The sequence below is a fragment of the Astatotilapia calliptera genome, chromosome 16 (genome assembly GCF_900246225.1).
Source record: "Astatotilapia calliptera chromosome 16, fAstCal1.2, whole genome shotgun sequence".
In the NCBI taxonomy this organism is placed as follows: domain Eukaryota; kingdom Metazoa; phylum Chordata; class Actinopteri; order Cichliformes; family Cichlidae; genus Astatotilapia; species Astatotilapia calliptera.
In genome coordinates, this window is record NC_039317.1 from 23444006 (window position 1) to 23470010 (window position 26005).

At 41.4% G+C, this 26005-nt stretch overlaps 2 protein-coding genes across 3 annotated transcripts in view; both read right to left on the reverse strand.

Moving 5' to 3' along the window:
* The window catches only part of map2 (microtubule-associated protein 2), a 103433-nt gene extending 96464 nt beyond the window's left edge, over nucleotides 1-6969 (reverse strand). The window contains exon 1 of the mRNA XM_026144297.1: nucleotides 6504-6969. The gene's annotated coding sequence lies outside the window, so the exon portion shown is untranslated. The remainder of the gene's footprint in view (nucleotides 1-6503) is intronic.
* Nucleotides 6970-11358: 4389 nt separating this feature from the next.
* Nucleotides 11359-26005, reverse strand: part of kansl1l (KAT8 regulatory NSL complex subunit 1-like) — a 17243-nt gene continuing 2596 nt past the window's right edge. The window contains exons 2-16 of one of the 2 annotated variants that reach the window (XM_026145084.1): nucleotides 25759-26005; nucleotides 22646-22790; nucleotides 22289-22441; nucleotides 20488-20591; nucleotides 19730-19901; nucleotides 18696-18867; nucleotides 16739-16858; nucleotides 15148-15294; nucleotides 14413-14513; nucleotides 14001-14113; nucleotides 13690-13738; nucleotides 13460-13572; nucleotides 13074-13194; nucleotides 11968-12209; nucleotides 11359-11609 (exon numbers count right to left, since the gene is read on the reverse strand). The exon at nucleotides 25759-26005 is cut by the window's right edge and continues 896 nt beyond it. In XM_026145084.1, coding sequence (XP_026000869.1) covers nucleotides 12000-12209; nucleotides 13074-13194; nucleotides 13460-13572; nucleotides 13690-13738; nucleotides 14001-14113; nucleotides 14413-14513; nucleotides 15148-15294; nucleotides 16739-16858; nucleotides 18696-18867; nucleotides 19730-19901; nucleotides 20488-20591; nucleotides 22289-22441; nucleotides 22646-22790; nucleotides 25759-26005 — 1967 coding nt within the window. In that variant the 3' untranslated portion in view covers nucleotides 11359-11609; nucleotides 11968-11999. The remainder of the gene's footprint in view (nucleotides 11610-11967; nucleotides 12210-13073; nucleotides 13195-13459; nucleotides 13573-13689; nucleotides 13739-14000; nucleotides 14114-14412; nucleotides 14514-15147; nucleotides 15295-16738; nucleotides 16859-18695; nucleotides 18868-19729; nucleotides 19902-20487; nucleotides 20592-22288; nucleotides 22442-22645; nucleotides 22791-25758) is intronic. The other variant, XM_026145085.1, reaches the window with a different exon arrangement.

Genomic DNA, 26005 nt, shown 5'->3' on the forward strand with positions numbered 1-26005 from the left:
GACTGTTTTTTTCATTAGCTTGAGAAAGAAACACAAAAGATAATTACTCCTCTGCAATGTTGTCATTCAGCAGCTCCCCTGTCTGGTCTGTTGCAGACCTTAGGGGGCGTCACCATCAACCTCTGTGCTCCATCAAGAAAAGCCATTAAGACGAGAGGGCAGAAGACAGAGCAGTAACACTGAAGCATTTTAACAAAGCGATGTGAAATGCAATTACCCTGACAGAGGCTGTAACACAAGCAATTTATGCAAGCTCACTGACATTCTGCATCTGCATGGTGAGATCCATACTTACAGTATGTTAAGTATGTTTTCTCCCAGACTGACAAAGAACACGTGTAAACAACATATTTTTTGTGGGATAATTACATTATATTATGTTATGTCTGACACACCTTACATAAGATGAAATGCAAGCTAAAAAGTGCAGCACATATTGGCACCTTTAAGCCAGGGCTTCACACGTTTACATTTAATTCTGCTGGGAAGAAACCCCATCAAGAAGATTTCAGACTCTTTAGCTTTCTCTTCATGATTGACAGGGTCTCTCATTTATGAGATGGACACTGCTATCGGGCTTCATGTTGTGAGGCCTATTATCATTGCAGGAAATCAAAGAGGAAAATGTAGATAAGACTGAAGGATATTTATGATACATCTGTTTCATTTTAAACCCTTTCAAATAAGGATGTGAAGGGTAGTAGGGATTTTGTAGGCACTGGGCGGGAAGATGGCTGTTTTTGGATCATCTCAGGGGTTTTGGCTCTCCGATAATGAACGGCAGTGAAACACTCAGGGATTTGACCAATATACTGTATCAGCGCACTAATGAATTTCATCATCCTCATCAGTGAGATTTTAGAAATATTCATCACTTCTAACACTCTGATGAGCTTTCCAGTACAGTATTTGTTATTCTGTTATTTTAGTTTAGCCTTAAATGGAATAAACAAAGACAACTCAAGTGGCTAGGCCCTAGCCGCTAGGGGATAGCCACATGGGAAAAATGCCTTAATCAGCTGAGTCTAAGGTTCAATTCCAGACCGATCAGATCTTTACTGAAAATCACTCATCTCTCTTTCTCTACATTACCTGTCAGTTGAACAGTGGCTATCAAATATAAGCAAAAAGGCCTAACATATATTACTCAAGCATTTGCCAAAAAATAAATAAAGAAAAGATTAGTGGGGTTATTATGCTATTGAGATATTTGCAGTATGGCTACAATAGAGTTTGATTATTGCAAAACAATCATAATCCTGAAGTTCATCTCCCACAACAGTTCTTTTACGGGCTGGCCGTTTAGCTGGATTTCTATGACCACACACTCTTCTATGAGCCTTGTTATCAGGCATTCAGCAAAACGCAAGGAACCACTGAATCGGCTGAAGCAGGTTGAAAGAACCTAAATGACGGAATTATGTCACAAAATAAAGCCACTGGGATGCAGTCAACATCACACACCAGAGAAAATGCTGAGGGGGATGTTTTTTTCTCCTTTAGCACAAGCATTATTTAGCTGTAAACGATACCCACACACTTAAGCACAGACTCCCACACAAAGACTGAGGGATGTTGTACACAAACACAGATGCAAAAACAACACACACAAGAGGAGAGGAAAAACAGGATAGTTAGGTGAGTTGTGAGTCATCCTTATGTTTTTCCTGCTTCAGCCCACACATATATTTATATCAGCTTTCTTTCTCGTTCTACATACCATATTCTCTTTACTTTGAAAAAAAAAATCCATCCATATACACTTCTGACATCAGAATGGTGTCAATAAAGTTTCGTGTTTTATCGATTTTCTATATTTGACTTGAAGCACAAATGCATATATGAATAGTAAACACATGCACCTGTTCTTTTTCTCTTACATATCAGTGCTATATGCCACGTGTGCCATATTCTTTGACAAAGATTTGCTTGGACACTGGAACTGCCAACAGTACGTGAAACTGTGGCTTCTTGCCTGATGTTATCACTTCCTGTCACCTGTGAGTGATTTTATGATGACAAAAAAATAAACACTGTTGTTTTTCAAATTATGGCGCTGCAGTAAAAATCGCACCATCATTACACCATACAAGTCTCACCTTGTACTTTAAACTCTAGGGGTTTTTCTTGAGGACTGGATATTATTTATCCTCAACAGGCTTTGCTGTAAGAAAGTTGACATGCAACATTGGAAGGACGGTGACTCATTTTCCATATTCATGCGTAAATACAAAACACTACAGTCCAATTTTCATGTGAATTCTCATGCCAGAGCTCCCATTTGAGAGTGTGAGGTGCTGGCAATAGCAAAAGCAAATATATTCCATGTCCAAAGAATTTTCAATAAGGAGGAAGCAATTTGTGAATTTAAAAATAAAAAAACAGCCTAGTGCACTTTCAAATAATTGAGAGGTTTTTCTGTCAGAGTACTAGATTCTGAAATATCTGTGTAACTACATTTTAAATCTCTGTGTCAAGCTCAAGCTTGGACGCTTTTGGTTTTATCCACATTACTAAAGAGATGTGCTTTAGGTTCAGTATGCAACCAACAGCCATTGTCTATACTCCAACCAGAGGTGTCAGGAAGACAGAGAGAGTCTGGATGTTGGGGCAGGCGGTTGTGGGTTTGACTTGACTGATCTCAGCCTCCTGCAAACTAAAGACCACTGGGCTTGACCCCAGCTGTCCCTCGGGGCATAAAAATCAAAGCTGAGGAACAGAATTCCACAAGACACATAAAAGCATATATAACATCACGCTGCTCAGCGTGTAGAAATCTGTGTGGAAGTGGATGTCCGTTAGCTTCAAGTCAGGCGAGGTCAGCACGGGGGCATGCCACTCCTGAACCGTAGCCAAAAATGTAAATTAGTTAGCTCAGACTTGTCAGCGTGATTGCTCTTTTGCTGACAGGACTGTCAAGAGCACAAGTGAAGTCAGCATTCTGCTTTCCATTAGCATTTCAATGCTGATCTGGGATTACGACTTACACGCTTTATTTCCACTGATAATCTGCTCTCAGAGAAGATTGCAATGGAAGAATTGGTAAGATGTTCACGGTATAAACAAGAAAAATTTGTAAAGTCACTAAAAGCTGCATCGCATTGGTTAAACGTGACATTTGACAGGTATGACATGGAAATACTACCTAAGTGAAATAACTGCTTTGTATATGATTGCATTAAAGGTTGGAGTGGTGACCAAGTTTTGCGTGCTTCAATCCTTCAGCCTACATATTGTACAGATAGCTTTAGTTGACAAGGAGGAACCATTACTGAATAGGACAATCAATCAAAGCTTCAAATCAATCAAAGCTTCCCAGTGTCAATAAACTGCTGTCATCAAGCAAGACATTGCCTTCCGGGTGATGGTTGCCCTTCACCTGTCCCTGACCTGAAAGCATTCGTTCATACCGGTGCTTTGCATAGGCACTGTCTAAACACCATGCACAACAAAGTCTGCTGAATACCGAACGTAAAGCTGGATCTTATCCTGGTGACACAGAACTCCTGCCATGCATCCTTGACACCGAACTACCCACTGTTACAATGAATATAAGTGGTCAGCTAAAGTACTATAGCAAGCTCTTAATCAATGACCTGCTAGTTATTTATGAACCCCATATGCTTTTCTATTTCCCTCTCTCCTCAAAACAGGATCGATTTCAAGTGCAAGTGTGTAAGAAAGAATCCTGGATCTCAGTGCAAAAGTTTATGCCATCAACAAGAATAAACAACTATTACTAGTAACTGCAGTAGCAGTCCTATTGAGTCATTAACATTAATAAACTGTTTTCATATATGTGAACTGCAAAGCTTCTCAGATGTGAGGACTGCCAGTATTTTTGTCGTATTTAATACAAATGTGGATTCTAAAAAAAGAAAAATTTGCTTTACAAATTTTTGAGATAAAATCAAAACCAATCAACCTATAAATTAAATAACTGACCAATTACTCAGCAATGAGAAAATCTGTGCCCCTAGTTGATCCTTAAGATAATTATAAATCACTACTTTACAGGCACGCTGACCAGTGTGCTAATCTCTACAAAAACCTGGAATACCTCCCTTTGCCAGAGGGACAGAAAGAAGGGAGCGAGATTGGCAGTTAGCTGGCAGGCATGTCGGTTGAGTGTTAGTGTGTTGGCGCTGCAGCCAAAGATACCACTGAGTGTCTATCTTCTTTCATACAGGGAGCCTTTCCCACTTTCTCTGTCTCACACAGACACAAACAAGCACGGAGCATTACATCAAACTCCGAATGTGACAAAGGAGGACTGCCTGTGTGTGTGTGTGTGTGTGTGTGTGTGTGTGTGTGTGTGTGTGTGTGTGTGTGTGTGTGTGTGTGTGTGTGTATATAACTGTCCAGGCTGACTAAGTATCTTTGTAGGAATCAGGATTAGGTTGCCTCACTGACACACAAGGCTTATGTAAAGCTGACCCACAATGCGAGGCGCCACACGTGAATGTGAACTGCCAGGTTGCAGTGCTATTCCCATCCTAACTGGCACCTCAAACGGTATTGTCACTCTTACAGCCAAATGAAAGTTTTCAGTTTTGCTTATTAGATCCGATCAATTTTAAGAATGTTTCTGCACACTTATTGGCTGAGATTACAAACCACAGCCCTGCAATATATACATGTAAGACAACAAATACTTTACTTAGAATTCTTTCAATATTATTTCCAACAACTTAAACAGGGGTGACATTTAATACCGAAACCATCAACCCTTCTTTTTACACATTTGAGCCAAAATGCTTAATTAACCTCATAATTTCAGCTTCAGTTTACTCTCAGTTAATCTGAGATTTCGACAATAGAAAGACAATTAGACTTTTTTTTTTTTTGCTTGTTTGTTTTAATACATATACTTCAACGTCAACTGGTTATTTCAGCAAAAAAAGGGCTATCACTAGAAAGATTTTGCATCAGAGGTCAACTTTCCGGCTAAACACAATCAGAAACGCAATCAGTAAACTCAGACTGTTTACCTTCTCATCAATACATAAAGCCCATATAAAAGGAGTCATTTATGCTAAAATAAACACATCATTAATCACCAATGCAAAGGCAATGTGTCGATATTAATGCAATTTAAAGGAAGCAAATCATAACCTTTACTTCACAAAGAAAAAAACAGAAGGCATGTTACATATGTTCCAGTTTTGTTGCTTTTTGGCCTTTTTTTCTCCAGAATATGTCAAAGTATAGATCCAAACATGGAGTAAGCTCTTGAAATGTTCCTCTTGTCCTCTTTGCCATAGAGATATAAGGATGTGATGGCTGAAGCATCTTGAGAAAGCTGAATTTACGTCCAACAGGCAAATTGTAGACCTAGGTGGAACGACCAGCCGGGTCCTTCACAAACATGAAAGCATGAGCCCCATCCCTCACCAAGGAGGAGCTCACAGCAGCCTCCCTGGCTGTGCATGACTCAATATATGGCAGCCTCATCCTGAATGCATCAGGCATTTATATGTATGTGTGCACAAACTGTAAATGGACTTGATGGAGGAAAATCAATAGCCAGTGCCTGTATGTAAATGAGACTGGACTGAAGCCTATGTACTGTGTAAGGAACCCATCATGTATGAGCTTACTTAATAGCCATTTCAGTATGAAGAAAAAGACCTCTGAGGTGTAACAGCCCTGGCTTTTTTTTTTAAGTGTTATTTGTTGTGCTGGGTTTAATAAAGACATCAAGTCTTTCAAAATGCCTTTAAATGAAATAAACTAAACTGTAATCTAACATTAAATGCAGTGGCGACGGTGACAACAACAGACATGCACATACAGGGCTTAAATTTGTGAGATCAATCAGGGGAAGGACCCGCCAATATGACTCAGCACCTGTTTTTTTCCTTTTGCACCCCCTTTTTCCTTTCTGGGGTGATTGGAAATTAATGTCATATTTCTCTAGGGATTCCCTCTGATGATTTTATCACAGTTACCTACAGCTTTCCGAAATGTGTTATAGGCTTACTAAAGCCCAATAGCCTTGCACTGCCGCCGCAGCAAGCCAAGTTCCCGCAGTCACCGCAGTAGGTGAAGCCTTTAAGTAGCACAATGCAGACATTATTCCTGAACCCCATCAAAAAATTAAAAAGTGGATCAATTAGGTCAGTCAGTGTGGATTCTACCTATCTTGGGATTCTGATTTCTAGATCTATTCCTAAGATGTGATTTATTATCGGATGAATTTCGCAGCATTTTTCATCTTAAAACCGGCTCACACCACAGCTCAGACAGCACACAGACTCACAGGAGCCCAGATTCACTTCTCCTTCGGACGAACAATGCGTCCTTTTTCCATCCACACAGACACAGAGGGGCACCTCATCATTTCAGCTTCAGCTCACTGAAATGTCAATTTACTGCTGGGTGTAAGGACTTCTTTTTCTAGCCATTCAATGTCGCATGCTTTTTAAGTCGCTGCCAATCGCAATATATTATGCTGCATTAAAACGATGCTGTTAAAAGCAAAGAAGTGTTAAATTCTTTACCTGTTCGGCGTAGTGTCTTCCAGAGGAACTCCCGGTCTGTCGGACACACACAGGCTCCGCAACCTACATTTACCGTAATGATCCTACTAGTCACGCCGATAGACTGCGTCGGTGTTTAAACTAGCCATTACGGTGTTCTGGTGTACCCTTTGCTAGAAATTACCACAGAGGTGGAGCAGCAACAAACTGTACCGACGCGTTTCAGGTTAAACGGAAGTGTAAAACCTACTGTGTTGACGTAAAGGTACAACGCCAGCAGGTATTGCAAAGTAAATAAGGCTGGCGAAATGTCGTCTCGTCAAGTATTACGTTCTTTAGGTTGCTATGGCAATAAATCAGTATAAAGGCACACGTGCAGTTCGGGGCATGGGTTAAAAATACTGCATGAAAAATAGTTTGGCTTCCCAGAAACAATGTTCTTAATGAAGAATCACTTCCCATCTGTTACTTGTGGTCATCCCAGTTCAACAGTAAGTATTTTTTATTTATTTATTTTTTACACATGGTAAATCGGTATTCAGATATTCTTTGATATAAGAGCGCCTCCCAGAGTGCAAATGCTGTAGTTACAATCTGCTTTTCATAGTTCAGTGCACACATCTTCCCCCCTTTTCATTGGGTTAATAATCTGCTTATTCGTTTATAGGGTTAGGGTTAATTTTACTCAGTTGATGTAGAGCTCATGGAAACAGTCTATGTGTATGCATTATATTGTTCGTTGACTTGTGTAGTCTTCTAAGAAGCAATATGGCCCCCATGTGGATACAAGAGGTTCTTTTTGCCTGCTATTGAGATCAGACAATCCTACTACTATTGCACTGATGTGACACTTCGAGCTCTTCTTCAGTTTTCAAGGAGAGACAAGGTCTCCCACTTCTCAATTGGAAGTGAGTGCAAGCGACCTTGATAGTTTTACGTTTTTTTTCTGCTGACTCCAACAAAGAGTGTTGTAATGCTGTGTGACCAAGGAGGGGGATCTTAAAGAATGAAAAGATTTACCTCAGCTGACACCCGAAGCCATGTGAAAGCACAGATGAGCCCTATTCACCTCTATGAACTTGGAATCATCCAGTTATAATCTGTAAATTAATTTAATGAAATCCAAGTTTCGATTTCTAGAATCTTAGCACCAAATCCCCAGTATAAAGCAGCTGACATGCATACAGTATGTGAGAGGGATGACCTTGACCACCATCTGCCCATTGCCTCCTTCCCAGGTCGTTATAAGAGGAAGCTATGCATACGGGATCAAAAATACCAGCTGTTTCACTTTAAGACTGTGGCCTTAAAAAGTGACGACCTCCATAAAAGGTAAATCATCCAAATCACTGAAATGACCTCACAATGTTCTGTCCATCCAGCTTTTATAAATTACATCTTATTTAAGTAGACTTGGCGAGAATTGCAGACATCCTTCACATTATTGAAATTAAAACCTCGGAGCTCTCAACTGAAGAGACGCCTCACTTGACTTGTTCGTTTTCAGACTAATGGGCACTGACAGCTTGACAAGCAATGATGTGCAATATTCTAATTTCAGATTTTCTATGTCATGACCTAATTACACAGGCAGCTTGTTTTCTACCTCATCTCCCTTCTGTCGTTTTACATTTTTGCTCCTAGTTAAACTCCTCCTGAAATCCTTCCACACACCTGTTGGATTTTCCAGTAGTGACGGGCTGCAAGAATCCTGAAAGGAAATAATTTTTCAGATTTTCAAAACACCGATATTACTGGGGGGCACCTCAGTCCAGCCATGTGCAGACATTATCCCTGTAATTTGACCACATATTCAGGGGGATTAAAACATAGTATTTTTAGGTGTATTGCTCTTATTGCTCCTATGTGTGCAAATAATAGGGCACTGCAAAAAGAGTTTTAAAAGAACAAAACAAACAACAAAAAAGAATAAAATATTCAGCAACTGCAGTACCACAAGTAAAAATCAGACATTTTAAAATGATGCATGTATTCACCTTTTCATTGGGTCTTATTGGTGATCTTGGTTAGGTTGCATCCTTCTTTTCCTTTCCATTGTTTACCTGGAAACAGCTTGCCTGAATGTGATTAGTTGCTCAAATTTAGACCACAGATGGACTACAAACTGTCTACAGATATGTGGATATGAATATACAGATATCTTTTTATGAAGATTTGAGTGGACCCCGAATCAAAGCATAGCCCCAAAAAACAAAAGCCCAGTAGGAGTCGTTAGTGCAGCTTCTCAATCCAGGAAAAAATAGCAGCCATGTCCCTTTGCTACAGATCTGATCACTGAGATAACTATGGAAGTAGAGCATGGCATCTATATTGGAAAGTTTTATATTTTCCAAATACATTTTCTTTTTTGTGGAAAAAAAAATACAAAAAGGACAGCATCTTCAAACAGAAAGCACAAGTACACCAAGTAAAAGTTAAAAATTAAATAAAAAGTTACTAAACATATCCTATATTTACATTTTAAGACAGCTGTAGAAATAAATAGCGTTGACAGATACAAACATGAAAGAAACGTGACACTACTGCATGGGGGCCCAGCCCTGGAGCAGGGTGCTGCCGGTGCGTCGAGCCACCTGGGGGGCTCTTCAACTGGTGGGGGAGATTGTCACATCTTGCAGGAGCTTTCCTCTCCTCAGGAGCTCCCTCTGCAGGAGGGGGAGATACAGGAGAGGTGGAGGAAGATCTCAGCCTGGGTGTTTATTGTCTTATGTAGTCTGGAAGATGAGTGGATGGTGGGGTGGGTGCAGTTTTCTCTGTGGTGGGGTTGGGTGGACTGTCCCGGGCTCTGTGGGGCCGGGCGGCGCTGCTGCACTGGGCCCCGGTCTGGATGGGCCTGGGCCCCCTTTCCCTGGCGGGTCGCGGAGTATGGGGGTGCCTACTGGGGTCAGCGGGGGAGCTGGCCCCAGGGAGGGGTCACTTGCCCCTCCCTTCCTTCCCTCCCCATCTCCAGCTGCCTCCCTCTTCCCGCTCCACCACAACCACCCACACATGCAGGGCCTTGGAGTAGGGGTATGTCACCAGGGTGCAGAGGAGGCCACCCCCCCCCCGTCCCCTTCTGGCTGCCTCTGCCTCAATTTTATCCCACAACTTAGACATTCACATTACTCACACTCTCATTACACATACATATAGGATCTTGGGGGTGGGCACGATACACGGAGTCCAAAGTACCATCAGGGTATACACCCCACCCCTGGCATCGTTGCCCACCTCTCAATGTTAAATACACGTAGACATTGAGGGCTAGCAGGAGGGACCATGCGCTTACCTGCTGCTCTCTGGCAGGTAGCTCCATGCCCTCCTGGGTTTTAAATGCACCTTAGAACACACATGCATCAACACTACAATAAGCGGGTGGAGGGAGGTTTGGAGTCTTCTCTCACCCCCATTCTCTGCGACCTGCTGGAGCAGGGGGGCTAGGACTAGGAGGAGGAGTTGGCCGTCCGACTGCGGTCTGGAGTGTGGAGCCTTCCTGCTGCTGCGGAGTCGGGGCGGTCTGCCTCCCCCCACCGCAGGGAAAAGGGAAACACCACCTGGGTCTGGGTGCAGTTCCCCCCTCCAGGGGCGGGGGCACCTAGACCCGGTTTGTAGAGTACGCTTGGGGAGTGTGATCATGTGTACAGCGTCTCTTTATGTCTGTCTCCACGTTGGTTGAGTGTGGAGTAAGTGCATATGAGAGCATGAGGGTGGGAATGGATGTTTGTATCTGTGTGTGCCTGTATGTCTGTGTCTATATGTCAGGTTGGGTGTCAGGCGCCACCTCTCTGGGGACATCTCAGGCCCTCCAAGGTTTGGAGGCCTATCTCCCCCTACCACCACTTCCCCTGCCAGTGGCAGACCCCCTCAGACGTCGGTGCGTTGGTGGTTCTTTGTGTCCGGGGATGGGCGTCCAGGTACACACCGGCTCACTCCTTGGCGGCCGCTTATCGGGGCCTGGGGCTCGCTCGGGCCACTTCGGAGGTGGGGTGCCCCCGGCCTCTCGGCCTGGGGCTCGGTCACTCAGGCACAGCTGGCTGCCGGCGGAGCTCACGGGCGCGTCACTGCAACTCCCCCTGGCTTCTGCTCCGCGGCTGCTGAGTGAGCCCTCATCTGGGACTCTCCTCAGCTCTTTCCGGGACAGTGGCGCAGCTGCCCCTCTGGTGGTCTTCCTTGGTCTCTTGTGTTCTGGGGGCCTCTGGATGTCTGGAGTTTTGATCTCCTCCACACCTGCTTCATGCCCTGGAGGACGGGGCTGTGGCCCCCCCACACCCTCTAGCAGATTATTACATGAAGGAACCTTTTAAAAAACAAGCGCGTCCATGCTCACAGGTGTACACACGGGTAATCACACCCACAAACTCCACCCTTTTTGGCTCCTACCTCAAAGCACACTGTGTTCTGTTGATCTTATGTGCTGCACAATAATGTTTAACATTTAGTATTTACTGTCATATTCCCATATATCATTGTGATGTTGTTTATTCTATTACTCGTTCTCTTCTGCTTGCTTTCTTTTTTCTTTCTCAGCAGGTGATCCAGGTGATTGATATATGCATTTTTTTTTTCTCTGCCCGTTCTGTTGGTTTTTGTCTTTTGCCCTTCTCCCCCGTCCCTCTTCTCAGCTGTTTCTCTTTCCCTCTTTCTTTCTCCCCTTCTTTCCCCCAGTCAAGTCTGTCCCGTATTCAGTAAGTGAAAATAAAATAAACAATAAAAGGTGAATCAAATGGACCATTACGGCAAGGCTGGGATGGTCAGTTTGGTAAAGTAAATCCGTTGGGCATCTTTCTTTGCCTTTAGACAACAATTCTGATGGCAAAAGAGCCAAACGGGACAGGCAAAAAAAAAAAAAAGAAAAAAAAGAAACGTGACACTACAGTGGAGTTGCTGATAGATATATTACTTTACATACAGTACCTCTTTTACATTAAAACCTGAAACTGCTGCAGAAGTTAAAACTACTGTGACTACTGTCACAACCCTAACAAAATAATCACTTTTGCCTAAAAAAAAAAAAATGTAGTTTTTTTTTTTATTACATCAGATCACAATGCTCGTGGAATGTATTAAATATTCCCGGTAAGGTTCCTAGGGCACATGTTCTGCTCGTTGTCCCTGATGAGAGGAGATCTGGAAAAGAAATGATGCAAATATTAAATTAAGTGATAAAATACTGAAGGATGTTTTTCAGAGGCTTAACCTTCTAAAATACTCTTTGTACTCTTTATGAATGATCCAATAAATTAATAATTTGTGTGTTAAAGTCCAATCACAATAATAGTAATAATAATTTTATGTTATGAATGACATACTGGATAGATTAATCAAAGCACAGACAATTCAGTGTATGACTGGAATAAGTGGTTAAACAAATTAAACTTGCTTAAAATTGAGAAAATACACACACACACACACACACACACACACACACACACACACACACACACACACACACACACACACACGTAAATTTTTTTAATGAACTTACATTCAAAGACAAAAAAAGAAGGCACGGCAGTATCAGCTGCTGTTCTTGCTTTGTCCCCCAGAGGGCAGTGTAGCATAAGAAGCCTGAGTTGGAGCTGGTTGGGAGTTTGAGTTCTTTGACGTGGAAGAGGCTGAACTAATCCCTAAGCACCCATACGGGACTTTTTCTTGTTTATCAGAGAGCAGAGCGCCTTCCTCATCCTCATCCAAAGGAAAGACTCGAGGCTCCCAGGGTGTCTGAGGCTGACAAGTAAGACAAATCAATGACATTCAGAAAAATATTGAATATTATCTTTATTTGTAAATTGAATATGACAGGGGAGCGCATTTTTGTAAGTAGTCACAACTGGCTACATACATTTCCTGCAAGGCAGACATTAAGTGTAAAATAAAACTGCAGAAAGCTTTTTATTTGTCCTTTTTTTTCATAACAGTCCCTTCAGTGAATATGCACATTGAGGACTATAATACATCTGTGCATGGCTCAGAGGTCTGTTTAAAAATGAATAAATAATGGTTGTGCTTTAATCATGGTTTGTATGGCCTCTGGAGTGCATAAGAAGTGCAATGCAGTGAAGTAGGGGTTATTTGTAGTGTGGAGAAGGTTGATTAGGTTAGTCTGGTTTAGGGACAACTCATTCGCTCTCCAATCAAAGCAAAGTGGAATAGAGGACTGCAATCAGGGCATCATCACAGGAAACAAGAGTGGAAACAAGTATCTGTGTAGGCTCTCAAGAACCCACCAAGGCTCCATAGCTCACACAAGATGAATGAGATGAATGTTGCTGCTTTATATTCTTTGTCTCTGCTGAAGGACACGTGAAACGGCTTCATTTTTTCACAGGAATGTTACAGAAAATATCCTTACAGCAATGTATGGGTGAAAGTGCTGCAGTCTGCTGATTTTCCTTTAAATGATTTACAACGCCTTGTGTTGGAAACAACAGTCAAGCGTAAATACGGTAAACAGCATATTGGGGACACAACAGCGTAAATATGCATGACTCCACATGAGCTGCCTCCTGTGTCACCTTGATCAACCATCCTGTGATATTCTCAGTTTGTCTTGGGGATTTCAGGTTTCAGCTGTGGCGCTTTTGATCTTACCAGCCACTCCTCTGACCTCAGCGAATCATCAAGATCCAGCTGAGCGCAACTCCACTCCACAGAACTCTCCTCTCCTGATGTGTACATCCCACCCCCACTGCCTAAAAGCCTGCTGCCAGATCTGGAATGAGAAAACAAACACACCCCATGAAACACTGTCTCAAATTTCCAGGTTTTTGCATGCACATGCACGTTCTTCTGTCTGCTCATTAACTAGCTGGATTAACTTCCTCAGTTATTGAGGTTTATTGTATATTTTTACAGAATTGTTTTATTTCTGTAGGCCCTTTAAAAACATTCTAACATTTTCTAACATTGTGGTTCACCTTAGATTTTGCATTACTCTCATTATTGCTACATTTATGAGTTTGTGTGGGTGTCCACACCTTGTAGGGCGCCTACGGTGTTTCCTCTTATCCCAGGACGACCAGCGTAACTTCTCTTTTTGCTCCAAAGCCAGGTGCCGCTGAGCAAAGACTTCATCACTGAGAGCCTCAGCCTAAACACAACAGACAGACAGACAGACAGAAGGGCATTAAGATGCTGGATTGTTCACAAATGAAAATAAACTGCTCATGTTCAAAGAAAAGAAATGCTCTGTTTCATGCCCCTCCACCTTCTCTGGCTCCATCTCCATCAGAGGCTGGATGTCAACTACTCGCCAACTGCAATAAAGATAAACTAATCATTATAATAATGATAATGGACAACTTCCATTTACTTTTGTCATTTTTAAACAATAGCTTTACAAATCAGACATCACTCTGGTAAAAGTGATTGTTTATAATAAATAAGTTGCAAAATACAATTATGCAGAATCACAACTACTGTAAAACCAGTCAATAAGACTGGTCATTAGTCTTCCTAAAGGAGTTATGGTTCATAGTGATACATTGTAACACTTTCAGGGGTGTTTCCATTTCATACCTGGGTATTAGAATTTCTTTGTATTGCAGCTTTTCTACTTTAGCCAGTGGCATGGGAATGACAATGTTGTTGATGTTGTACACGTTCTCTCCCTGGCGTTTGCGAACAAAGCCCTAGAAGGAAACGTTCCCAGGTTGAATCAAGAGCTTACCAATCGTTCAGAAGAGTTTACATATTCAAAGTCATTCTAAATCTTCAGATGTCCTGACAAAACTTTTGTGGTCATCTTTCTTTACATTTCACACATATGCGCATATTAAGTGACGTAGGTGGATCTATCCTATCCTGTCATATCCATCCTATCCTAACCGCGCTTCATCCTAATCTGAACTAAATCTGCTACTTCTTACATTTCACCTATATCATTTTCTTGGCTCTTTAGTTTTTAATAATAACATATGTTTTGTGTTACCTGTGAGGCCTGCTTGTGTGATGCATGTGAGTAGCTCTCCTCTAGCACATCATCTGAACTTTCTGCTGGATCACAGAGCTGGTACAGGGCATCCTCCTCATCTGGGTATACAAACACAGACATATACAGGCATGCTGTACACTAAAACCAGCAGCTACATTGTTAAAACAGCTCTAACAAGAAACATCAAGAGCACAAATTTCCACTAAGGCAGCTCACTCTGGGTCGTATTTACGTTTAGGGAATAGTATTGGATTTTCTATATATTCATTTAATTTTCTTTGTTCTTTTGAAAGTATTTTAAGGTGTTAGCATACGAGTAAAAACAAGTGGAAAGTGCAGGCTTTTGTTATTTGCCCCACTGAAACTCATTTTAATATATTTGACATGATTTTAAGTACAATTTGGTTTTATTTATGAGGACATTCTATGTGTAAATGACATACAGCTATATGATACTTAGAATCCCCATAGATCATTCCCTATATGTTGATGATACAGATTCATCTATGTTTCGTTTTTGAGTTCTAAGGCTTTTTTGGATGAAAGACAAATTTTGATGTACTGTTAACATGACAGCGCTCTACACCCCTACAACGCTTAACCAGAATTCAATCAAAACGTTTCGAGCTAATGTGTTTGCAGACAGAATGACGACACGCACACACGACCAAAAACATAAGCTGTGGAAGAAGTAATGAAACCCAAGTATGAGCTTTCACTGCGTATACACACCTTCCAGCAGCCTGCGGATGCGTCTTCTCTTCCTTCTCCTCTGACTGGCTTTGCTGTGTCGACTCTGAGCAGAGACTAACAACCTGATGGGTGACAAACCCATAACTCTGCTTTTACGATGCCTGCCGTTCTGCTTGTATTCCTGACCTACAGCGAAACACAGAGACAAACACAAGAAACTGAATTAATAGACTGTCAGAATGATTTCGAGTTTTTCATTTTTATTCCAATCTACTACCAATCAGTGAAAACATTAATCCCCAATCATTATTTATATGAGTTTTACTCACCAAACTGCTGCTTCAAGTTACTTTAAAGGAACAGGACACAGAAGTGGATCTTTTTTTTTTTTTTTAAATATGGCTATAGCAATTAATTTGTCTTTAAACACACTGAGTTCTCTATGTTACACTGTAAAATATACCACAGTTGAAAGTCATTTATCATCAGTCTCCACGTCATCTGTCCACATTTCTGCATCTTGCTTGATTTGACGGTTTATGTAATCTCATCCCATTTCAGCTGAGATCAGCTTTGATAAGAAATCTGCTTCCATGTGGCTATTATCTGAGCTGGCATTTACCTGACAGACTGCCTTCTTCGGGTATTGACAAACGACAATAAGATCATTCAAGCTGACACAAAATCGACAAGCGTTGCCCGGTCTGATGCCTTCATCCGTTGTCAGTCTGCTTCCTTTGTGTCTCCTCCTTTATGCTCTCCCCCTCTCATCTATATCAATCCACATTTCCTCAACCTTTACCAGAGAAATAGTGGAAAATCTAAACTTTGAATCATCCATCTACAATATGGAAAACCACGTATGCAAGATCCTCTTAAATTGTTAACCTTCCAGGCTGCCAAAGGTATGCAGCGTAAATGTTACAGGAAATTATCATTCATTAGCTTCAGACTAACATACCAAGGTGCTTACAGACATAGGTGAAATGCCAAATGATTTTATTTCCATCTACTGCTCAGTTGGATGCCTCTTACAGCCCCAGTGGGATATCTGACACGCTAGGAATGAATTATGATAGTCGACGGGGAGAAAACAAGCAGAGTGAGCGGATGACTTTGAAGCAGCCGGTTATTGTTTGCCTTCACTGAATACAAGCAAATGGGTGAGCTGTCTGGATATGATGAACTGTCATTTCATTTTTAATTATGCACAAATTATTCTTTAGAAAAACTGAAAGACTGCATTTATTACCTGAACTGTTGCATTAATGAATCCGAGTTGCTGCTTAGAATATAAAGACACGGATGCTACCACTGATTTAGCTACAATTACAATTAAAGTAACTTTTGCTTGCCTGTTATAGGTTATATTACTTTAGCAAAAACAATCTGATCCAGTCGCTTTGATAACGGTATTAAGAGCACATGCACAGGTGCGGCTTTTTAAAGTGCACCTCTATCCTTCGTTCTTCTTAATCGCTGAATGACTGATCACACTATAGTAAGCTGCAAGCATGCTTTGGGCCCAAATATCAGTATGGTGAAAACAAAGGAGACCAGCAGAATGAAAGAGAGCACCACACAATGAGGCATAATTTGTAATCAGTACAAGTATACAGAGCGATCTTACTGTTGTGCAGCGGCGTGGAGCTGTGTCGCTTGTAGTTTACTGGACTGTTGACAACTAAAGGTCTTTGGGACCATACTTCTCTGCCTGGCACCCTCTTTACGTGGTGGCTCGTAGGTGTGCCTGGAAGAATATGATAATTTTTAAGTGTGGGGACACAAGAATACAACACCTTTTGCAAATTCAATTCAGCACACAGTTTAAACAGTAGCATCTCAACACGCGTCGCCCTAGTTGTACAGAATCTATGCATACTAAAACAAAAAGAAAAATAAATTTTAAAAAGTTTTTAAAAATTCTTTACACACCATCCCTGCTGCCATGTATTTAAGAATGGTTGTGCCAGAAGTTTCTTCCTGTTAATAGGGAGATTTTCCTTCCCACTGTCACCAAAGTGTTTGCTCATAGGGGGTTGTTGAGTTTTTCTCTGAATATATTATTCTAGGGTCTAGGGCTGTTCAATATAACGATATATATCGGATGACGATATAAAAACGTCTATTGTTTCATTTTACGCCATCATTTGTTTCATGGTGTTGCAAAATAAACTGTTTACGGCAATATTTTTTCATCGTTTTGATGGTCACTGTAGTGGCTATATTAATTTCTTAAAGTTCTCTCTTTCTCTTATATTTAATATAACCACATTACAGACAGACAAGTGCCTGTTTTTATGCTTTGTGGTTAGCAACAATGACGGTAATAGCATCGCGTGTCCGCTTGTTTATGTTCCACATAAACCTTTCACAATAAAGCTCAAGATCCTGTTGAGACTTTTCAAAATAAACTGAATCACGTGAAAGAGCAGATTATTTACGGATGAGAATTAAAAAAAGAGCCGCCAAGAGCTAAAAAAATAAACCTTAGACCTAAACGTTAGAACAGGCTTTTCCCCGCAGCACGCCGTGTAATAAATACTGACAAAGAAAACGGCGGCCGTTACAACTTATGTCTAAAAATGTATAGTTTCATGCATCGGTTAAAACACTCGACTCCAGCTACATGACGCGGAGCTGGAAACACTTCCCGCAAGACGAGCTGCCCGAGATTCACAGAATTTACAGAAAATGTTACATTTTTGTGATTTATATCGTTATCGGGACGATAGAATTCTTATATCGGGATATGAGATTTTGGTCATATCACACAGCCCTACTAGGGTCTACCTTACAATATAAAGCGCCTTAAGGTAACTGTTGTTGTTATTTGGCGCTGTATACATAAAACTGAATTGAATTTAAAAAAAAAAAAACGTTTAAATAACACTAAGAATCACGATCACATTACATTAGTAGTCACCAGTAGTTAAAAATATTATCATTGCAAAAGACCACAACAGAAGACCAGGAGATTAAGGAGCTTTATCCCCCTGAAAACATTTGGACTTGTCCCTATGTTGACTTCATCTGAGTGATCGTTCTCCAAAGTGCGATTAAAAATGTGGTTACGGTCCATCACGACAGGACTTGTGCTTTCATTTTAAGGTTTAATTATTGTGATGCCAGTTTTAAAATATTGCATGTAACCTGACCTGTTTTCTTGGCTCTGTGGACCAGTTCGGTTAAGTTTTGGCAGATTATTCTCATCTGCTGTGTGCAGTGGGGTCTTTTTAAAATTCTGACTGATCACACTATAGTAAGCTGATATGACAAGACGTATAACTAAAAACATCTACCTTTTATACCTTATAGTTTATTATAACCCTACAAACATATCTCAACTGCCCCCTACTTTAGCAAATCTTGTTGGTTTTTTTTGCTCTACAGGCCTGAGATGACAAATACATGGCCAGGGTGTGTGACCCTTCAGAGTCAGTCTACCATGTCAGACAGGAAGCCTAATATTTACTCTTACTGACTGCAGTTCAAAAACAACATTGTAATCAAATGATCTAAAAATCTTGATTAGCTTACAAAGTTTGCTCATGCTGACCAATGTAATGTAGCTACGTTTCTCCTACCAAACGACAGAGACGACACAGGGTGACGTCGAAAGCTGAAGGTGTCGGAGGAGACCCCGCTGGAGCTACAGTCGGGATCAGAGCACGAGACTATGGGATCACAAGAGGAGTAGCATGAACAGGAAGATGAGGACAGCGAGGAGGAGAAGGTAGCCGTGGACTTTCTTGAGTGCTGGAAAAGGAAAAGAGAACAAGAGATTAAAAAGATTACTTAAAAAAAAAATGCTCAAGATAGGCAGAGCAAGATTAGCAACAGGAAAGAATTTCTTTACAGTTTACCTTTCCTTTCCAGGATATAAGTGATATGGATGTAAGGAAGCTGATCTCTGATGGAGTGCACTGATTAAAGTCATTAATCTGTTAAACGCTCTTTTTGTTATTGAACAATGTCACAATGATGATGGCTCAGCGCTGCTTATTATAGCAGCTACAATTGTAGTGTTCAGAATCAGAAAGATGCAGAAACTCTATAAATATCCCGGCACTGTGTGAGACATGCCGATGCTTAAAAGTCCTTCAAGGTCAAGAACATGTGAATGAGAAATTAAATAGTTAAGCTGATTTATAGATTCCTATGCTGTACACATCCTCATTACCGCAACAGTGTGAAGCTAAGAAGCACTCGACACACACCGCCACTGCAATCTTTTATCTGCAGTAAGAGGACAGCATAATGTACTGGCCCCGCAGGCTAAATAAAGGCTTGAGCTTTTAAAATAGCACCCTGCATTTGTTGATCTGAATTAGAGATATTATTTCTTAATTAAAAGCAGGTGTTCGGCTTTGAACAATAATTCCTATTTAATTTGGAGACCTATTTTAGTGATGGCACTCCACTACTGAAGCTAAAATAGGTCTCAAAGGCACTGCTTTAAAGCTACATTTCATAAGAATCTCTGAACTGCTTTAAGAAGTACATAAATCAATGTATTTGATATGCTTGCAGGGTAATAAGAGGCACAATTTGACAATTATATACAGCATGTAAATGGTTAAACAGACTAGAAGAAGAAGGGGGTCGACATATGGCTTACCAGTGGACTGCCAGAGCCGTATGAGTTGAAAGTGAACAGCCTGGGCTTGTGGTAGGTGACCAGGGGTCGGGTTCGGGCACACACGCATGACGCATCAGCTTTAAAGAGCCGCCTAGTCCCTAGTCTCTTTCTCTTGGAGCTCACAGGCAAGAAAACATCTCCTCTCTGGCCGCTGCAGAAACACAACCAGATGAGGTCACGTGTTAGGTTTGTGCTTTGTAGCAAGTTCACAATGCTCGAAAAGCAACTTCTTTCAAGGTGTTGATTCCTTAGATCTTGTTCATCAATCCCTACTTATACCCACTTGTTACTGTACATGAATAAAAGAAACAGAATGCCTTTCATTTATTATGGGGCTTTCATCTTCACAGGCAGGCAGAGAGTTAAAAAGGCAACAGGAAGGGGAGACATGAAGGGATTACTGAAGTCAGACTCCATGAAGAGACCGAAGTGGGTTCAGTGGGTTTTACGACAAGCTGGGACGTGCTTTCACCCTATCGCCTAGACTTTAAAGAGATAACAGACAAACTTCTATCACCATTAGAGTCTGAAATATGTCAGATTTTCACATAAATTAACAGTATTTAAAGACGTTTTTTGTAAATGTGTCATTTAACTGCAACTTGTAAAAAGCACACAGGATAATATAGGTATTAACACAATCTGACTACTTGTGTGTGTGTGTGTGTGTGTGTGTGTGTGTGTGTGTGTGTGTGTGTGTGTGTGTGTGTGTGTGTGTGTGTGTGTGTGTCCTCTACCTTGGGAGGGTTCTCCTGTCTTTACAGGTCTGGGACTGTTTTGAGAGCGGTGAAAAGCTCAGAGGGGGCATCAGACTGTTGACGATCTGGCTAAGCTGAGCACTCTGCAATGAAGACATCAGCCAAATAATGCACATAAGAGTGAGATACAATCCAGCCGTTCAGACTTCCCCTGAAGCATTTTCTTCACAGAAAGATCACATCGAGTTAGATGTCTTTAGCCTTGGCTGATTCTTATTATTTGGTATCAGGCTGATAAATATAAGCAAGCCTTGTAATCTTAAAAAGGAGCACAGTACACATATGAGAACGTTCTACCAAGGCAAATAAAAAGAGTATGAACCGAGAGTGAATAGAAAGTCCCACATTGAATGAGCTCAGAAAACATGTTGAGGCAAAACACATATTTTGGTATTTAGGTACATACCACTTCTAAAGCAAGTGTAAATGGAAATACAAATAGAAGTTGTTTTTCTTGTGTGGGTGAGCACGCTGGGGGCGTGTTAATGACTTTATATAATGGATCGCCTAAGGTTGGCATGTGGTTTTCTTTCCATACGAATCATATGGATTGCAAGGATAAGCAAACGAGTAAGGTCGGTGCTCACTGAACATACGATTTTAGCCTGGAGTTGAAGTGACAGGTTTTGTGTCCTAACTAATCATATGGTCACATGAGTCGAATCAATGTGATTAAAATCAAGGATCATGAATCTAAAAAGGACCACTTGATGATCTTTTCAACAGATTACCCAGCTCTAGGTCATAAACTTAAATCACAACATGTCTCGGTGTGGGTTGTGAATCAATATGTTTTTGTTTTTTTACTAAATTTGATTCTTGTGTGCACATAAGTACAGCTTTAAAGCTATCAAGAGTAGGGATGGGTACCGGTATCCGGTGCCATAACATAAACGGTAGTAACCAGACCGAAAAGCAGCGCACATTTCGGTGCTTTTTTTCCTGAGACGTCATACACTTTGGATTCTAGCCAATCATTTTACCTTTCCGAGGATAGTAGGCGGGCCCAGGTACGTACGTTCTTTTAGAGCAGAGCTACAGAATAAAAAGTCTGGCTGTACTTCACAGCAAAAGATGCAAACTCAGCAGCCTGCTTTAAGCTGATACTGTGCAAAGGAGGTAACACCTCGAATCTGATGAAACACCTGGCGACAAAATTGGATTTGACGGTTTTTGGACAAAATTGGTGTTTTTTTCCATTGATTAAGCACTGCTTCCAGCCAAGAGTGATGCCATAAATCCCCTATAGCTGCAGAAAAGGCTAACATTGTTATCTTTTTACAAAAAAACAGCTAAACATGAGAAGTTTAGTGTGTGTTCTCCATTCTTTAAGCACCGTTTCGAGCACCGTTTAAGCACCGGCACCGTTTCAAAAGTACCGGTATCGGATAAAACCTAAACGATACCCATCCGTAATCAAGAGTGTGCACCATCTTAAATACATAGCCAGATGTCAGCTACTATCTGAGCTTCAACAGCTGCAAAAAATAAATAAGCAATTTCATAGTTACAGACTTATTACTTAACGGTCGACTTCATAAAGCACAAATTCATTCATTTGACCTGCAGCCTCTAATTTAGCATATTACCAGAGGTCAGAAAGTAAGCATACCATAATTAATTAGTTTAATCCTCTCAACCTGACATTGGGATATGAAAGATCACAAGACAGAAAAGGGTAATCAACTAAAACAGCATCTATAATTCTAGATTACTAATCCTCTTTATTTTAAACTCATGCCTGGTATCAGAGGTGCAAGTAATAATCCCTCCCTCCTACCTGTCTCTCTATATTGTGCAGAAGCCGTGTAGGGCTGCAGGGTTCGTTGTCCGGATCAGAAGCTGTGCAGGATAAACCTGCCATTTCCTTCAGCAGGGTCTGCTGAATCTGCCTGTCAGTCAGTGGCTGGGAGTCTGCAAGCACCACCCGACCCTGAGAAACACAGAGATCCACAGAAAGACAGAGAAGAGAGGATCCAAACACTGATTAAAACATACTACTTATTGTAGCTCGGGCAATCCATGAAAGTTTGTTTTTTGTATCCCTTTTCTTGACAAGAGTGTGCAAGCTTAATGTCCTATAATATAACTGACCAACTGTCTGTCAGTCAGTTGGTACAGACACCTTTTGTCATACCTTCATAGAGCATATATGCTTGTGGACCCCCTCCAGTTGTAGTATCCTCCCTTCTAGTTCATCCAAGCGCAGTTCCAACCAAGTCCATCGGCTGCTCAGCTCTGCTCTCTCTTCCAGCCACTGCTTCTCACAGCTGCTGCTGCTGCTGGCAGGAGGGACAGGGTGATGGATGACAAGGGAGGACAGTTACACCCGTACAAAAGCACTTTAATATTATATTCATCCCTGTCAAAGGCTTTACACCCCCCCCCATTCAACCCCACAAGAAGAAAGACGAGTGTAAAGCTGTAAGCCTTGGATTTTTATTTCATCGCGCTGAATACAATCATGAAAACCAGGTATGTCGGTCTGAGAACAAGATGATTAATCAATCTGCAATTTTGTACTGCAGCTCTGTCTACCTGACCTATTTTATACAGGCATGTAAACTGTTTAGCATCCAAACAGCATGGGGGGGGGGGAGGAGGAGAGAATTTTGCTCAAGCACAAAAGCCTATCTAGGCCACAGAATAAAGCACAGTTGACTTGTGTGGTGTGTGTCTATAGCATGTTTCCATGGCACTAGGCTGTTCAGTTAGCATTTATCTTTGTGTGTGTGTGTGTGTGTGTGTGTGTGTGTGTGTGTGTGTGTGTGTGGTTGGCTGACTTCAGCAGGGCAATAGTTGCTATGGCATTGCTCATGGACCTTGGCTAGGATAGACAGAGACTCCCCCACTTCAAACAGGAGAGGAAAAGGTTAGGCTAGTCAGCAAGCAGCTACACACAGTGCACCTGGCAAATACCCTTTGATATTATGAGTTAGCTATTTCACTGTTACCCTGATTAATCAAATACCCTAAATGCTGTTTGCTTCAATGAACACAGTTAGCCTCACTTTATGGTCAATACAAAAACAAAGAAAGAAAAAAGAAAAAACAGCCAAACAGTCCATTAAATGTCCAAAATGGCTTATTTCTCCAATAAGTTTCACTCAATCCCAAGCTAGTGTCTCTTTGTTGAGCAGTAGGCGCTCTTTTTCCTTCACAGACAATGGCCAGACCTGGCAGCCCTGCAGCTCACTCCAACTGTATAATGAGAAAATTCCAGGAATATTTGTGGAGCATTAGGAGAAGAGGAAAGGACAGAATGGGAACGGCTGCTTCATACCTGTTACTGTGCTTGTTCACAGACTGCATCCATTACATCCATACTTCTATATTGCATATTTGAATCCTGGCTGCGCCAGGAAGAAGACCCCCTCCCCCCAATTTGAGGCTCTTGCAGAAGCATCAAGATTTTAGGGTGTGCCTGGCATTTAAACTTGACCACTTAGACTCTGAAAAATACTGCTGTGCAGCATGTTTGAAAATGAAAACAGAGCAACATCTGGAAGTGATTTTTTTCTTTTAAGTCAAACTATATCTGTGCTTCACAAGTTCATACGTCGAATGATAAAAGTCTTTACTATTTAACATTTCTAAAAGAGAGCAGTGACCCATCCCCTCCCCTGCAGCGTCCTATCCTCTTTGAGAAGGAATCAACCATAAAAAATGTTTTAAAAAATCCCCAGGCAAGGTTTACAGATGAAGAACGGAGCATTGTTCCATGCAGGAGGAGAGCAGTCTCTACAAAGGACAAGCTGACACTCCTGAGATGACACAAGCTGGCCAAATAAAAGCACACGCGCAGACACACAAACAATACTGTCTCAGTACTGTTGTCAGACCCAGCAACCATTATTTTAGTTAGTGTTCTGGACTCACGGGAAACAACTTAAGGGGTCAACAAGGTTGAATCTTATTGATGAAAGGTTTGTGAACTATATTGAGATTTCAATAACTACTGCACAGGCTAGGATCACGCGCTTATTCCCTAGACCTGAAATAAACCCTTAACCCCATCTGTGCAAGAGCTCCGGCTGCAAAGACTGCCTGTCGTCTAAAATGCATGTTTATCATCTGAATCATCATCCCAAGTGACCGTAATCCTTTTTATTTTTTTTAAACATCCTGCTAGGCAAGACAGATCTCCCTGATTCACTTAGTTTTTTTTGAACAGTTATAGCTACTAAAATAAAAAGCAAACAAACTTGCAAACCAAGCCCAAAACCTGAATTCAGGTAAACAAAACAAAAGGGCAATCAGGAACTAGACTAAGCAGCAATTTCATTTTTAAGTGTAGTTTTTCTAGATGTTAAAGCTTTAAAAATATTGCATTTGATATTTTACACATTCAGTCAAAAAAACAAAAAACAAAAACAAGGACACCACAAACATCTCAACCTTGAATCTAGACACACGCTTTAAAGTATTTTTTCACTAGAAAGAGGAGGAGCTGAGGAATGTGCACACAGAATGGCTGGCAAGTTGCTGCCTTGTTGGAAAGACTGTGTTTATTTCCTACCCTGTGGGTAAAAAGAGCTGGCTGCTCTGTTGAATCTGTTATGACTGCAGCATGGAAAAGGAACGCGCGCGCTTGTGTGTGTATGGTAAAAAAATGTCATAACACTCCCCCACATCTGGGAGGACAAAACTTGCACTTATGACAACCACACTGTAAACCTCACTGAAGGCCAAGTAAACAGCACGGTGGACCTCGTAACACTTTAGATGATTTTTTCCAAAACTCGCACTGTTATTCTAAAAGAAGGAGTGGATTTCTTATGTCATTCTTGGCATTTGTAACCGTGCATGACTTAATACTGACTTAATATGCCCTTCCCATATTGTCAAGCAAACTTGACAATCCATTCACTCCACTTTTACATCAGTCGAAGTTAAAAAGCTGCTCTCGTCGGGTTTTTAACTGACCAGACGCCCAGTGCCAGAGCCAACCTCTGTGAACTTTCAACAGTAATTAAGAAAAGAGCAGTGATTTTTACTGTGAAGAACAGCTGCTTTCTGGTAACCAGATCCCAGAACAGTTTGCCAGTGACACTACAGCTGAGTTTTGGAACCTGTTTTCATATACTGTTGATATGGCTTTAGCTGAATAAACGGTTAAGCTGTGCCGTTCTGTGGAGTTTTAAAGTCTGAGCACTCTTGCTGGTTTATTTAGCTGTAATCAGCAGCTGTAATAGCCACACGCTCACTGTGGCACTGGTTGAATAAACAAAAACAGACCTGGATACTCACATGGATGAAATCCTGCTACGAATCTTTTCCTCCACTGGCTCCTCATCTGAGCTGCTGCTGGCTGTAGCCTCAGAGTCCAAGGCCTCCTGCAGACCTCTCAGTACCACCTGACTGGAGTGGCTGAACTCTCCGACCTCTGAGAAGGATGACGAGGCTATTGGCAACTCTAGCCAAGGAAAACTTAGTTTACTGCTTTCTTGTGCAGAGTTGAAGCAGTCAAAAGACAAATCTCCATGTTGACTGTGTT